The 15,190-nt window shown below is 38.9% G+C and overlaps 1 protein-coding gene across 5 annotated transcripts in view; it reads left to right on the top strand.

Annotated features, from left to right (window-relative positions):
- Positions 1-15,190, top strand: part of Anks1a (ankyrin repeat and sterile alpha motif domain containing 1A) — a 179,948-nt gene that overhangs the window by 61,492 nt on the left and 103,266 nt on the right. For all 5 annotated transcript variants that reach the window (XM_077802233.1, XM_026383384.2, XM_026383387.2 and 2 more), the window contains exons 2-3: positions 11,874-11,954; positions 14,700-14,856. In XM_077802233.1, the coding sequence (XP_077658359.1) occupies positions 11,874-11,954; positions 14,700-14,856 (238 nt within the window). The remainder of the gene's footprint in view (positions 1-11,873; positions 11,955-14,699; positions 14,857-15,190) is intronic.

Here is a 15,190-nt window from a genome sequence, read left to right as displayed (position 1 = left end):
TTCTCAAAGATCGCCTTCTTAGGTCTTTCCTCATGACCTTATCTAGAACATCACTCCTGTTATATTTCATCCCTTTCTTTGCTCCTTTCTGGCAATTTATTACGACCTGGTATCATACCACATATTTATTTGTTTATTTGTTCACTCTTTCTTCTTCCCCTTAGAATTCAGACTTTGTGAAGGCAGAGACTTTGTCTCTTCTCGTCTGCATGTCCAGCCCCTGGAACAGTGCGTGGCACATGGAGGGCACTCTCCACTTATCTGTTGAACACCTGTGAGAGTGGCCCCTTGAACAGGACCTCATCCCCACCTGGCTCACTAAATGGAGTGAGCAGTGTCAAATGGACCGTTCTTCAGTACCTCCAAATCCAGCACTGGGCCATGTATGAATGTGCAGATAGTTTTAAAAGGGATGGAGGGAGGCCTTTGAAGCCACAAGTCTTCATCAGTCCTGTTCTTCCTTGCCTTCTGCAGTCTTTAGGTGCCATATCAAAACATGAGTCCTTTTGAAGCACAGAGGGCAGGACTTGCTGTGTTGTGCATCAGGTTGAAGCAGTTGTGCTGTGATTAGTACACCTCAAGTCCCTCAACCCTAATGCTATTAAACTGACTCAAGCTTCTAGAAGTCTCCACAAATGATTTATATCCTGGGAGTTTATCACAGAATTTATAGATGCAGAGAAAGTGGTTTTGAGAATTAAGTGAATTGTTTAAGGTGACACACTGACACATAATGAAGTCAGGTCTGCTAACTACAGACCCCAGACTCTTAACCTGGGTTCTGTAGTTTCATGAACACAGAATAGCTGTGATTGCTCAGAGACCCCTCAATATTAGTTTTAGAATTTGTTTGCAAGCCAATGACAGCAGTTGCATTTCTGCAGAATCTATACAGATTAAACTTTGTTTAGGGATCTTTTGGATGGTGTTTTAATTTTTTTTGGCCTGGTTCTTGGTGCATTGTTTTTTACTTTTGTTTGTTGGTGAACAGCCCTTTGGTACTTACTGTTTTAGAAAAACCTAATAGGACAGATGTGATAGGGAGGAAGCCCTCAGTTGTAAATAGTCCTTTTCTTGAACTGCCAAAAAGGAAGAAACTTGGGTGGAGGGGGATGTTAGTACCATCCTGTCTGAAGCTGAAATTCTAAACAGGGAGATTGTAGTTCTCCATTTTCTTTCTTTCTTTCTTTGGTACTGGGGATTAAACTCAGGGGCATTCAACCTCTGAGCCACATCCCCAGCCCTTTTTTGTATTTTATTTAGAGACAGGGTCTCACTGGGTTGCCTAGAACCTTGCTTTTGTGGGGCTGGGGCTGTGGCTCAGCGGTACAGTGCTTGCCTAGAACTTGCGAGGTGCTGGGTTTGATCCTCAGCACCACATAAAGATAAATAAATAAAATAAAGATATTGTGGTCCAATTACAACTTAAAAAAATTAAAAAAAAAAAAAAAGAACCTTGCTTTTGCTGAGGCTGGCTTTGAACTTATGATCTTCCTGTCTCAGCTTCCTGAGCTGCTGGGATTACAGATGTGTGCCACCACGCCCAGCTCCATTTTCATTTAGGGTTTGATTAATATATTCCTCCAGTTCCTAGGATTTCTGGATGGCATCTTAAGGAGACACTAGTCTCCTCAAAAGAGAAGATGGGAAAAGAGGAATGGGAGGAAGGTTGGCAATGTAGCTGTCTTCAGGATAGTGCCTGTCTTTCTTTTCTACTTCTGAGAGAGTTTCAACACTGGTATGGGATATCCAGATTTAATTACTTCTAAACCAGAGTCATGGAGGTAAAGTAAAATGTTGGTGGATTTGCTCATTTCTGCCTTTTCATTAAAATAAAGGGCAGTTGAATACCTTGTTTCAGGGTTCCTTTGGGAGCTGGGCTGCACTGGCTAAACAGGTGGCTGAGTCCCAATGGATGCTGGGTAGGCCTGTGCCCTCAGCTGCTTCACCCTTAAAGCCTTGCATTAGCATATATTCACTTTGCATTGTCATTCCAGTTAGATATTAGTATTTATTTGGCCAAATGCCAAGGGCTCTTATAAATGGAAGCTTTGGATCTGCCACTGGTTTGGTTTATGATTCCTGCCCTTCCCCTCCCTACTGTACTAGGGATTGAACCCAGGAACACTTCATCGCTGAGCTATACCTCTAGCTGTTTTTATTTTTTATTTTGAGATAGGGTCTTGCTAAGTTACTGAGGCTGACCTTGAACTTGTCATCCTCCTGCCTCAGTTTCCCAAGTCGTTGGGATTGCCACCACACCCATGTGGTTTGTGATTTAACCAAATAATTGGTTTTTGTGTTTTTGTGTTACCTGCTTTAGACCACTGATGATTTTTTTTTACTTGTGAAACAACTGGAAAGCAAGTGTGAGAACTATACCTCCTAGATTTTCCACATCCAATTTATTTTCCATCATTTTGATTCACTGTCAAGCACAGTTGTATAATTTTCATTTTTTATTTATTTATTTATTTATTTTTTTGTGCTGGGGATTGAACCCAGGGCCTTGTGCATGTGAGGCAAGCACTCTACCAACTGAATTATATCCCCAGCCCAGCTGTACAATTTTTGACTTTGAAAATGAGGTCATTGTAGCCAGGCATGGTGGCGCATGCCTGTAATCCTGGTGGCTTTGGAGGCTGAGGCAAGTGGATCTTGAGTTCAAAATCAACCTCAGCAAAAGCAAGGCACTAGTGAGAACTTTTTTGTAAATAAAATACAAAAAAAGGCTGGGGATGTGCCTCAGTAGTTAAGTGCCCCTGAGTTCAGTCCCTGGTGTACACACACACACACCAAAAAAAAAAAAAGGAAAATGAAGTCATGTACAGGTATGTCAGATAACCTAGACATTGAACTTCTTTTTATTTTTATGTTTTAGAGAATTTTTTAAATATTTATTTATTAGTTTTCAGTGGACACAACATCTTTATTTATTTTTATATGGAGCTGAGGATCAAACCCAGCGCCCCACGCATGCCAGGCGAATGCGCTACCGCTTGAGCCACATCCCCAGCCCCTAAACTTCTTTTATTTTTAATTGAAAAATAAAATTTAGCCAGGTGCAGTCACATATGCCTGTAATCCCAGAGGCTCAGTAGGCTGAGGCAGGAGGATTTCGAGTTCAAAGCCTGCCTCAGCAACTTAGCAAAGTCCTAAGCAACTCAGTGAAACTCTGTCTGTAAATAATAATAATTATATATATATTAGACTAGGGATATGGCTCAGTGGCTAAGTGCTCCTGAGTTCAATCCCCAGTACAAAAAGAAAAATACAAAATATAATTTATATGTATACATCATGTATTGTGGGGAGCCCCTCTGAATGACCCACGCCTTCCATCCTGAAGTAAGAGACTCTGACTGATCACTACATTGGGCGTTGTCCTGTTCAGGAAGTTGAGGGTGTGTCTTCAGATGAAGGCGTGTCGCCCATGGGGTCGAGCTACGCTCACCCGTTCCTTTGTGATATTACCCCTTTGCCATGTTGGGGATAGAATGGTCCATGGAAATACCCTTTGTGTGTCCCCTTCTCTTACTCTGTCCTTGGGTGTGGCCTTCCTAGATGTCAGTCAGCCTGCTGACAGCAGACATCACGAAGCTAGACTGAACCCCCTGAAACCTGACCCCTTGCCTCATTTGAATGGCTTCTCCCCAATAAAAGGGTTCAGCACGAGCTTTCTCTTTCTGCGGACCCTTAAGGTCGGAGGAGCCAACACAACACCCCCAAAGAAAAAGGTATCTCTGTCTCTTGTGTGGTTATTTTGTGCAGCCCAGTTGCCTTGGAGGGACCCTGAGTGTTTTGTGAGAAACTCGACATTGTTTACTGTTATGTTTTGAAATATGTACTCATTGTGGAATAACTGATCAAGCCGATTAACATACATTGCTACATGTATTCTTTCATGGTAAAAACACTTAAAACTTTTCCTAGTGATTTTCAAGAGCACAGTGTGTAATACAGTGTGTGAAATTTTGTATCCTTCGCCCAAACTTCCTGCTTCCTCCCAGCCTCTGATAACCACCATTCTATACTACATTTCTGAATTCCACATTTTTAGATTCTACATATAAGTGAGATTATGTGGCATTTGTCTATGTCATTGCCTGGCTTATTTTACTTAATATAGATCCTCTAGGTCTGTTCATGTTGTTGCACATGACAGGATTCCTTCTTTTCAAAGGCTGGATAGTATTCCAGTGTGTGAACATCTACCACATTTTCTGTATCCAACCATCCATTGTTCCCACACCTCGGCTATTTCAAAGAGTACTGTAATGAGCATGGGAATGCAGCATCTCTTCAACACATGGAATTATTTCTTTGGTTGTACACCTGTCAGTGGAATTACTGGATCATATGGTGGTTCTGTTTATAATTTGGGGGGAACCTCAACTGTTTACTGTAACGGCTGTACTAATTTACATGCCTACCAACAGCATGCAAATGTTCTAATTTTCTCCAGATCCTTATCAACACTTAATTTTTTTGATAATGGCCATTCTGACAAGGATGAAATGAATTTACATTGTGATATTTATTTGCATTCCTGATGATTCGTGATGTTGAACATTTTTTTCATATACTTGTTGGCTACTTGGTCATCTTATAAATATCCTTTCAAGTTCATTGCCCATTTTTAAATCAGATTATTTGTTTTCTTGCTGTTGAGTTTCATATGTATTTTAGATCTTAACCTCTTATGAGATTTTTGGCTTGCAAGTATTTTCTCCCGTCCACAGGTTGATTGCTTCTTTGCTGTGCAGAATTCCATCCACTTTTCTTCCTTAAGATGTTGAATCTAATATATCATCATGCTTTTTAAATTTTTCTACAGTGCCAAGGATCAAACCCAGGGCCTTATGCACTCTAGGCAAGCACTCTACATCTCTACCCTCTACATGCTTATTAAAGTGATCTGTCACCTATATTCAGCTATTTATTATCAACATCTTAATGTGCTTTTGGGGGGGGCGGTGTTGTCTTCTCTGTGTATAGGTTCTTAACCCTGTTCCCCTTAGAAATTGTTAATTCTCCCCTCCTCTGCCCTGTCCAATCCAACCCACACCTATTGTGAGTCAGTATATGGATATCAGAGAGAACATTCAACCTTTGGTTTTTCTTAGAATTGGCCTATTTTACTTAGCATGATAGTCTCCAGTTCCATCCATTTACTGGAAAATGCCATAATTTAAATCTTTATGGCTGAGTAATATTCCATTGGGTATATGTACCACATTTTCTTTATCCATTCATCTGTTGAAGGGCATCTAGGTTGGTTCCATAGCTTAGCTATTGTGAATTGAGCTGCTAGAAACAGTGATATGGCCATGCCAATATACTATGCTGATTTTAAGTCCTCTAGGTATATGCTAAGGAGTGGGATAACTAGGTCAAATGGTAGTCCATTTCAAGTTTTCTGAGGAATCTCTATACTGCTTTCCAGAGTGATTGCACCAATTTGCAGTCCCACCAGCAGTGTATGAGTGTACCTTTTTCCCCACATCCTCACCAACATTTACTGTTACTTGTATTCTTGATAATTGCCATTCTGACTGAAGTGAGATGAAATCTTAGAGTAATTTTGATTTGCATTTCTCTAATTGCTAGAGATGTTAAACATTTTTTCATGTATTTGTTGACTAATCATATTTCTTCTGTGAGATACCTATCAGTTCCTTTGCCTATTTGTCAATTGTGTTATTTGTTTTTGTTTTTGGTATTAAGTTTTTTCAGTTCTTTGTGTATCTTGGAGATTAATGCTCTATCTGAGATGTAAATGGCAAAGATTTTCTCTCATTCCGTAGGCTCTCTCTTCACTTGTTTCTTTGCTGTGAAGAAGCTTTTTAGTTTGATACCATCCCATTATTGATTCTTGATTTTACTTCTTGCGTGTTAGGAGTCTTATTGGGGAAGTTGGTTCCTAAGCTGACATGATGGAGATTTGGGCCTACTTTTTCTTCTAGTAAGCACAGAGTCTCTGGTCTAATGCCTAGGTCCTTCATCCACTTTGAGTTGATATTTGTGCAAGTTGAGAGAGAGAAGGGTCTAATTGTATTTGTTGCATATGGATTTCCAGTTTTCCCATCACCATTTGTTAAAGAGGCTCTTTTCTCCTATGTTTGTGGCACCTTTGTCTAGTATGAGATGACTGTACTTAAGTGGGTTTATCTGGTCTTCATATCTATTTTGGTGCCAGTACCATGATGTTTTTGTTACTATAGCTCTAGTATAATTTAAAGTCTGGTATTGAGATGCCTTCTGCTTCAGTTTTCTTGCTGAGTACCGCTTTGGCTATTCTGGGCCTTTTATTTTCCCAAGTGAATTTCATGACTGCTTTTTCTATTTCTATGAAGATTGTCATCAGACCCTTAATAGGAGTTGCATTAAATCTGTATAGCGCTTTTGGTAGTATGGCCATTTTGACAATATTAATTCTGCCTATCTACGAACATGGGAGATCTTTCCATCTTCTAAGTCTTCTTTAAGTTGTGTAGTTTTCATTAGATGTCTTTCACCTCTTCTGCTAGGTCGATTCCCAAATATATATGTTTGTTTTGAGGCTAGTATGAATGGGATAGTTTTCCTAAATTCTCTTTCAGTTGATTTATCACTGACGTGTAGGAACACAATTGACTTATGAGTGTTAATTTTGTATCATACTACTTTGCTGAATTCATTTATGAGTTCTAGAAGTTTTCTAGTGGAGTTTTTTTTTTGGGGGGGGTCTTCTAAATATCATATCATCAGAAATAGGGATAGTTTGAGTTCTTTCCCTACTTATATCCTTTATAATTTCTTTCTTCTAATTGCTTTGGCTAGAGTTTTCTGGACTATGTTGAATAGAAGTTGAATAGACTGTGTGAAGGAGGGCATCCCTCTCTTGTTCCAATTATTCTCCATTTAGAATGATGTTGGCCTTGGGTTTAGTATATATAGCACTTAAAATATTGAGGTATGTTCCTATAATCTCTAATTTTTCTAGTCTTTTAAACAGGAATGTATGCTATAATTTGTTAAATGCTTTTTGTACATCTATTGAGATAATCATATGATTCTGGTCTTTATTGATGTGATGAATTACATTTATTGATTTCTGTATGTCAAACCAACCTTGCTTCCCTGGGATGAATCCCACTTGATCATGGTGCACTATCTTTTTAATATTTTTTTATGCAATTTACCAGTATTTTATTAAGAATTTTTGCATCTACTTTCATCAGGTCTGTTTTGTTCTGAAATTTTTGGTCTGAAATTTTTTTTCCTTGATATGTCTTTGTCTGGTTTTGGTATCAGGGTGATACTAGCTTCATAGAATGAGTTTGGAAGGGTTCCCTCCTTTTCTATTTCATGGAATGATTTGATGAGGATTGGCCTTAGTTCTTCTTTGAAAGTCTGGTAGAACTTGCCTGAGAAACTGTCCGGTCCTGGGCTTTTCTTGGTAGTCTTTTGATGACGTCTTTAATTTCAGTGCTTGGAATTAATCTGTTTAAATTTTCTATGTTCTCCTTATTCAATTTAGCTAGGTCATCTATCTCTAGAAATTTATTGATGTCTTCGAGATTTTCTATTTTATCAGAGTATAAATCTTCAAAATAATTTCTGATTATTGACAGTATTTCAGTAGTGTCTGTTGTGATATTTCCTTTTTCATTGAAAATTTTAGTAATTTGAGTTTTCTTTCTCTTTTTATTAGCTTGACTAAGTATTTATCAATTTTATTTATTTTTTTAAAGAACCAACTCTTTTGTTGAATTTTTAAAATTGTTTCTTTTGTTTCAATTTCATTGATTTCAGCTCTGATTTTAATTATTTCCTGTCTTCTGCTTTTGGTGTTGATTTGTTCTTCTTTTTCTAAGGCTTTAAGATGTAATGTTAGGTTATTTATTTGTTGACTTTGTAGTCTTTTAAAAAATGAACTTAATGCAATGAACCTTCCTCTTAGCACTGCCTTCATAGTGTCTCAGAGATTTCGATATGTTCTACAGGTGTTCTCATTTACCTCTAAGTATTTTTCATATAATCCCTGATTTCTTCTGCTGTCCATTGGTCATTTAGTAGCATATTATTTAGTCTCCAGATGTTAGAGTAGCTTCTGTTTTTTATTTTACTGTTGATTTTTAATTTCATTCCATTATGATCTGACAGAATGCAAGGTATTATCTCTATTATTTTTGCATTTGCTAAGAGTTGCTTTGTGGCCTAAGATATGGTCTACTTTAGAGAAGGATCCATGTGCTGCTGAGAATAAAGTGTATTCAGTCATTGATGGATGGAATATTCTATGTAAGTCCATTGAGTCTAAATTAGTAATTCTATTTTTTAGTTCTGTAGCTTCTTTATGTAGTTTTTGTGTGGAGGATCTATCCAGTGGTGAGAGAGATGTGTTAAAGTCACCCAGTATTATTGTATTGTGGTCTATTTGATTCTTGAAGTTAAGAAGGGTTTGTTTGATATATGTAATCACTCCATTGTTTGGGGCATAAATATTTATGATTGTTGTATGTTGTTGATATGTAACTCCCTTAAGCAGCATGAAACGTCCTTCTTTGTCCCTTCTGAATAACTTTAGCTCAAAGTCCACTTTATTGATATGAGGATAGAAAGCCCTGCTTGTTTATAAGATCCACGAGAATGTTATGTTTTTTCCCATTCTTTTACTTTTAGTCTGTGGATACCTTTACCTATGAGATGAATCTCTTAGAGACAGTATTAAAATTATTATTATTAGCTGGGCCTATAATCTCAGAGGCTTGGGAGACTGAAGCAGGAGGATTGTGAGTCAAGACCAGCCTCAGCAAATGTGAATTGCTAAACACCTCAGTGAGACCATGTCTCTAAATAAACACAAAATAGGACTAGGGATATGGCTCAGTGGTTGAGTACCCTGAGTTCAATCTCTAAATACCCCACAACCAAAAAATTATTATTATTAAAGTACTACACGAATATAGTCTCAATAAACAGTGTGGTAGAATACAGCCCTAAACATCCAGGTCAGCTGGCACAGCAGTGCATGCCTATAATCCTAATAATTTGGGAGGCTGAGGCAGGAGGATCGCAAGTTCAAAACTGGCCTGAGCAATTTAATGAGACCCTGTTTCAAAAAAGTAAAAAATGAAAATGGTTGGGGATGTAGCTCAATGTTAAAGTGTCCCTGGGTTCAATCCCCAGCACCAAAATAAACAAACAAGACACATTAAGCTCTCTCTCCACCATTCTGCAGTATCCCCTAATACACAAATTTCCTTCCCCAGAGGTAGCCATTGCCAGCACTTGGTGAGTACTCTCCACGTGCCATCCATTTACTGGGGTGTGTGTATACATGCATTTTTACTAAAAGGAGCTCGTGTTCTTTGTGTTTTACCAGTAACTTCTGCTTTTCACTTACCCATAATGTAGTGTGCCTTGGGAAACCTTTCCCTGTCAGGACATGTAGACCTAATGCTTTTCTTTCTTTTGTTGTGAATGGTTATGTAGTATTTCACTTTGTGGGTGTACCTAACATTTAACTGCTTATCTATGGACAGATGTTAAGGCTTTAGTTTTTTTTACTCTTATAATGAAGTAATCTTATGCAAGCATGTCTTTGTGAACATGTACAATGTTTCTGTTGGACAATTGCCCGGAAGTGGAATCACTGGCTCAAAAGTGAATGCTATTTTTATGGCATTTTGATGGATGCTGCCAAATTGTCTTCCCAAAGGATTTCACCAATTTAAACTCATATCAATGGTGTTCAAGAGTGCTTGTTTCCAAACGCTTGATAATGTCATTATTTTTAGTTTGTTTTTAGTCTGATAGGTAAAAAGTGCTGTGTGGTTATTACTATTGCGTTCTTCTAGATGGTGTCTTTGAGCTTGTTTCCTTTCTGTCTAACATTGCCAGTTACTCAATGACATCTTTTATTATTTTCTTGGGCCCAGTCAATCTGTCTGTCTGTCCTATCAGTGCAGGGTAGGATATCTTTTTTATCACTTCATAAGTCTTTAGGCAGGGGATGGAATAAACTTCTGCACTCAGTCTGCTATCCTGGTAAATTTCTCTCATGGATTTTCAGTTGTAACTATCTAATATTTACACTTTTGAATTTTTTCCTCTTTAACACTTATTTTTTTCTTTTCTGTCTTATTACATAGCAGTATAACTGGTATGTGATATTTTTATTCTGTCTTCACCGTAGGTATAATAATTTCTGTACTGATGCCTATTTCCAGAATGTTATTGTTGAAATAATGTTGCTTCCAGCACTTGAGCTTAAACACTCTGGCCCAGATGGTTTTACTGGTGACTATAATTTTATCACTCTTGGTCAGTGATTTCTGAATATAAAGATGAATAGACTGCTGCCTATCTGATCTGTGACCCAAACCAAAACTAACACTGATACTATCCAATAATAGTAGCAAAAACCCAAAAACTTTAGACCTGCGTCACTTTTGAATATAGATATGAAAATCCAAAATAATATATTCTCAAGTAGATACTATCAAATTCATTTCCCCAGCAAGGTACAATGAATAATAGCCAGAGAAGAAGTATTCTAAGAATGAAAGAATGATTCAATGTTAAGAAACCTGTGAACATTAAATGAAAAACTGTGTTTACCTCCATAGATGCAGAAAATGCATTTAAGTTGAACAACTATCTGTAGGGCTGGGGATGTAGCTTAGTGGTAGAGTGCTTACCTCTGGCATGCACTAGGTCCTGGGTTTGATTCTCAGTACCACAAGAAAGAAGGAAATAAAATTTAAAACAAAAAAGGTAGGAAAAATGTTTTATTTACACATTCTTACTAGAGGCAGAAACAAACAAGGACGTCCTCTGCTGCTTAATATTTTAGAAGCTCTAACCAATACAGTGAGGTGTGGAACAGAAATAAGAATTAAGGTTTTGAGGATTAAATAAGGTGACATTTATGCTTCCATTGTTACAGTATTTCTAATGCAAACAAAACTCTAAAATTATAGATTCTACTAATTTATAGACAGACACACACACACACACACACATATACACACACTGACAAATAAGATATGGTCATTCTTTAGTATCCATGAGGGATTGGTTCCAGGATCCCCTGAAGATACCAAAATTTGTAGATGTTCAAGTTCCATATATAAAATAGCATAGTATTTGCATATACCCTCTGCACACCCTCCTATGTGCTTTACATCATCTCTATAAGATTATAAATAATTACTTACAATACCTAATGCAATGTAAATACTACGTAAATAGTTGTTATGTTGTATTGTTTAGGGAATAATGACCAGAAAAAAGATCTGTGCATGTACAGACATATTTTGTTTTCTGAATTTAGTTGAACCTAAATGCAGAACCCATTTTTACAGAGGGCTGGCTTTATTTACAGAGGAAAGACACGGTTATTACATGTATCTTAGCATGTGTGTCCTGGTGCTTTTTAATAGTGGCCCTTGCCTATTGAACCGTCTTGATTGCATGGTCTGTGTTGAGGTTTCTCTGAAGCCTTCAGTTGCCAGCCCAGGTGGGTGCTGTGTACCTGCACCTGACTAAGGGGTTGGTTTCATGGTGTTTTCGATGACCTTTCAGTGAACAGGGAGTACAGAGGAATGAGTCCCCAACTGGATGGTAAGTTACAGATGAACAGAGGATACAGAAACCAGAGCTCAGTGGAGACACTGTGGTCCTGACTCTTGCTTCCTTACTTGGCAGACCACTGTGCCCTGCTGGGCACTTCTGTAGTGTGCATGGTGTCCTTCATTAGGAGTCATTTTGGAAGTCTCTAATTTGGCTAAACACCACATAGAAGTCTAACCCAAGTAGCTAGCTGTCTTTAACCTTGGTTTATGACTTCAGTGTTTGAAATCAGTTTCTTTCTTCCCTGACAGCATGTGGAGAGGCCCAAATGTGAACTGTGTTGACAGCACCGGCTACACACCGCTGCACCACGCCGCTCTGAACGGCCATAAGTGAGTAGGAAGGCCTCCGCTCCTGCCCTGCCCTGCCCTCAGAACCCAGGCCTTCAGGGTGTCTTTTTCACTTCCTGTCAAGCTCGGCTAAGTAACGCACAGAGGAACAGAGAAAAAGAAACTCTGTTCAGCTCATGCAGAATCCCTGAGTTTTTCTTTAGTGTATAATTTAAACATCCTCTCCTGCCCCCCACCCCTGAAAGCTTTAGCCAAGGATTCAATTTTACTTTTTCCTGTGCTTGTCCTTTTCCCCTCTGGAATGTTCTAGTGTCTCACAATGATGTAAATATGAAGATCAAATTTGGGGCAGCCAAATCATAAAGGGGCTGGAATCTCTTAGGTGACCCCTTGATAAACTGAAATTTATTTAGATTGAGTGGTCATGGGAAACTTGTCTTCTGTTGTGAGTACTTTGTCATTTATTCTGTCATTCTTTCCCTCATAAATCAGCTTCATAGACAACAAGAGCTGCCTTTTTTTTTTTTGACAGTACTAGAAATTGAAACTAGAATCTCACACATGCTAGGCAAGTACTCAATCACTGAGTTATACCACCAACCCAAGAACACTTTTTTTAACCTTTATTTTTATGTGGTACAGAGGATCGAACCCAGGGCCTTGCATGCGCTAGATGAGCACTCTACTGCTGAGCCACAACCCCAGCCCCAAGAACCATTTTAAAAATATATTTTTAGTATTAAATAAACACAACACTCTTTCTTTCTTTCTTTCTTTCTTTCTTTCTTTCTTTCTTTCTTTCTTTCTTTCTTTCTTTCTCTTTCTCTCTCTCTTTCTCTCTCTCTTTTTCTCTCTCCTCCTCCCTGCTTCCCTCTCTTTCTTTCTTTTCTTTTCTTTGTCTTTTTTTTTCTTTTCTTTTCCTCCCTCCCTCCCTTCTTTTCTTCTTTTTGCTGAGGGTGGAACCCAGTGCCTCACACATGCTAGGCCAGCACTCTACCACTGAGCTAAAACCCCCAGACCCCAAGAACCTTATTATTATTATTATAGTTGTAGATGGACACAATACCTTTATTTATTTATTTTTATGCAGTACTGAGGATCAAATCCAGTGTCTCACATGTGTAGGCAAGCACTTTACCACTGAGCCGCAACCTCAGCCCCCAAGAACCATTTTTTTTTTTTAGTTGTAGATGAGCAAATGCCTTTATTTTGTTTATTTATTTTTATGAGGTGCTGCGGATTGAACCCAGTGCCTCACAGATGCGAGGCAGGCACTCAACCTCTGAGCCACAACCCCAGCCCCATATTTTTTTTAGTTGTTGATAGACCTTTATTTTATTTATTAATATGCTGTGCTAAGAGTTGAACCCAGTGCCTCACACATACCAGGTAAATGCGCTACCACTGAGCCACAATTTCTGCCCCCCAAAACCATTTTTAAGGGCAAAAAATTACATAGATAAGCTACAGGAGAGGTTGTTAGGAATTGGGTGGCATTTGCATGAAAAGACATCTGGAGAAGGCATGCTTTGGGAGGAACTCTGAGAGAGAAGGCAGGGGCTTAACGGGTTGGGTTCTGTGCTTCAGGTGAGGAAAGTGTAGTACCCCAGCAAAGGGGCAGACCTGGTTGTAGGGCACAGTGAATGGGTTTGCCCGGATGCCCTAGAATGAAAATAAGAATAGAAGGTGTTAACAGGATAGAGGGTGTTAAAGAAGTTTGAAGCAGTAGTTGAGTTTTTATGAGGAGGGAATACTGTAACTACTGTAAACTTTTCTTTTCTCCCTTTTCACATTTTGTTTCTTTACCCCTGGATAGTGAACCCAGGGCCTCATAACTGAGACACTTTACTACTAAACCACACCAGTGCCCCTTATTTTAGATTTTTCTGAGCAAGGAGCAGGCCCTCACCACCTTACAGTATTCTAAGTCATTTGTCCAATAGTTGGCCCAGCCTGATTAACTCCAGTGTGCCAAAAAGAGATCATGGTTGTTTTCTTTAGCTTTAAACTTGTCTAAAATATATCAAATGTGATCATTATCTTTTCTGTAATCCTCTGAAAACTAAAAAAAAAAAAAATCTGTAGAGATCTCTTCCCTGTAAATATGTAAATAATGGGATAACCTAAATGAAAGTGAATCTTGAATTCTGAGAACTGTAGCCTGTTAGCCAAGTTCATCTCCAGATGTTGTTTTTATTTACAGGGAGGATTTTCTTTGACCTCGTGTGCATGGGGCTAATTATACACTTGGGTCTGTTTAATTACTGGTGTCACCAAGAAGAAAGCCAAGGCCTTCTTTCTGGAGCTTTCAAATGATACCATGTGTGTCTGGCTATGTTGGAGTCAGCTTTAATTCTGGTTTGCCTGCCCATTTTCAGCTCCCATATCACTAAATAATCTGAGTAATGCAGTGAATAATGGTATTTGTCTTGTTTGACTATTTTTCTGTAAATTCTATCCTTGAATGCTATTTAAACATCACAAACCAGGAAATACTGCAAGGTTTAGACAAGAAATCCAGATATTTTCAAAGTAGAGGAAAATAGGTGGATTATCAAGAGATCCCTAATGGGGAGGCCGTGAATCAGCACAGCATAGCTTCAGATGGGTCAGCCACTTAGCAGGTGTACCAGAGGCTCATGGAATAAGAGGAAAATCCTGGAAATGAGCTCAGGAAGTGAGAGGGGCCAAGACCTATGAAAGGGCTTTGTACTGTACAGAGGTAAAGATCTGGCAGCAGGAAAGACTGCTGGGTTCTGCAGCTCATGATTGCTTTTTGCCTTCTAGGGATGTGGTGGAAGTTCTTCTGAGGAACGATGCACTGACCAATGTGGCTGACTCTAAAGGCTGTTACCCTCTGCACTTGGCAGCCTGGAAAGGAGATGCCCAGATAGTGCGGTTGCTCATCCATCAAGGGCCTTCACACACCAGAGTCAATGAACAGGTCGGAAGAAGGAGGCTTTCCCCCCTCCATTCAGCTATGACCAGAATGCGGCCACCCCACCTCAGCTCCAGAGTGCAGATCTCAGGGATCCAGCTCTTCCAACCCTAAACACGACTTCCCCCTTGCCATTTCTCCATGTCCTGGTGGGTCAGGGAAGTGCTGTACTGTGAGGATGCATTTCATATACATTTGGCTCATACAGATTTGGAATATTACACAGATGAAATAATGGAATCCTTCAAAATTGCATGGAGTCAGTTTCAAACTGATAGGCCTAATTAATTGTAAATTGTGCTTAATGCTTTTGACATGGCAATGTGGCTTTCCCAGTGTT

The sequence above is a fragment of the Urocitellus parryii genome, chromosome 8 (assembly GCF_045843805.1).
Source record: "Urocitellus parryii isolate mUroPar1 chromosome 8, mUroPar1.hap1, whole genome shotgun sequence".
In the NCBI taxonomy this organism is placed as follows: domain Eukaryota; kingdom Metazoa; phylum Chordata; class Mammalia; order Rodentia; family Sciuridae; genus Urocitellus; species Urocitellus parryii.
This window is presented reverse-complemented; position numbering and strand designations above follow the sequence as displayed.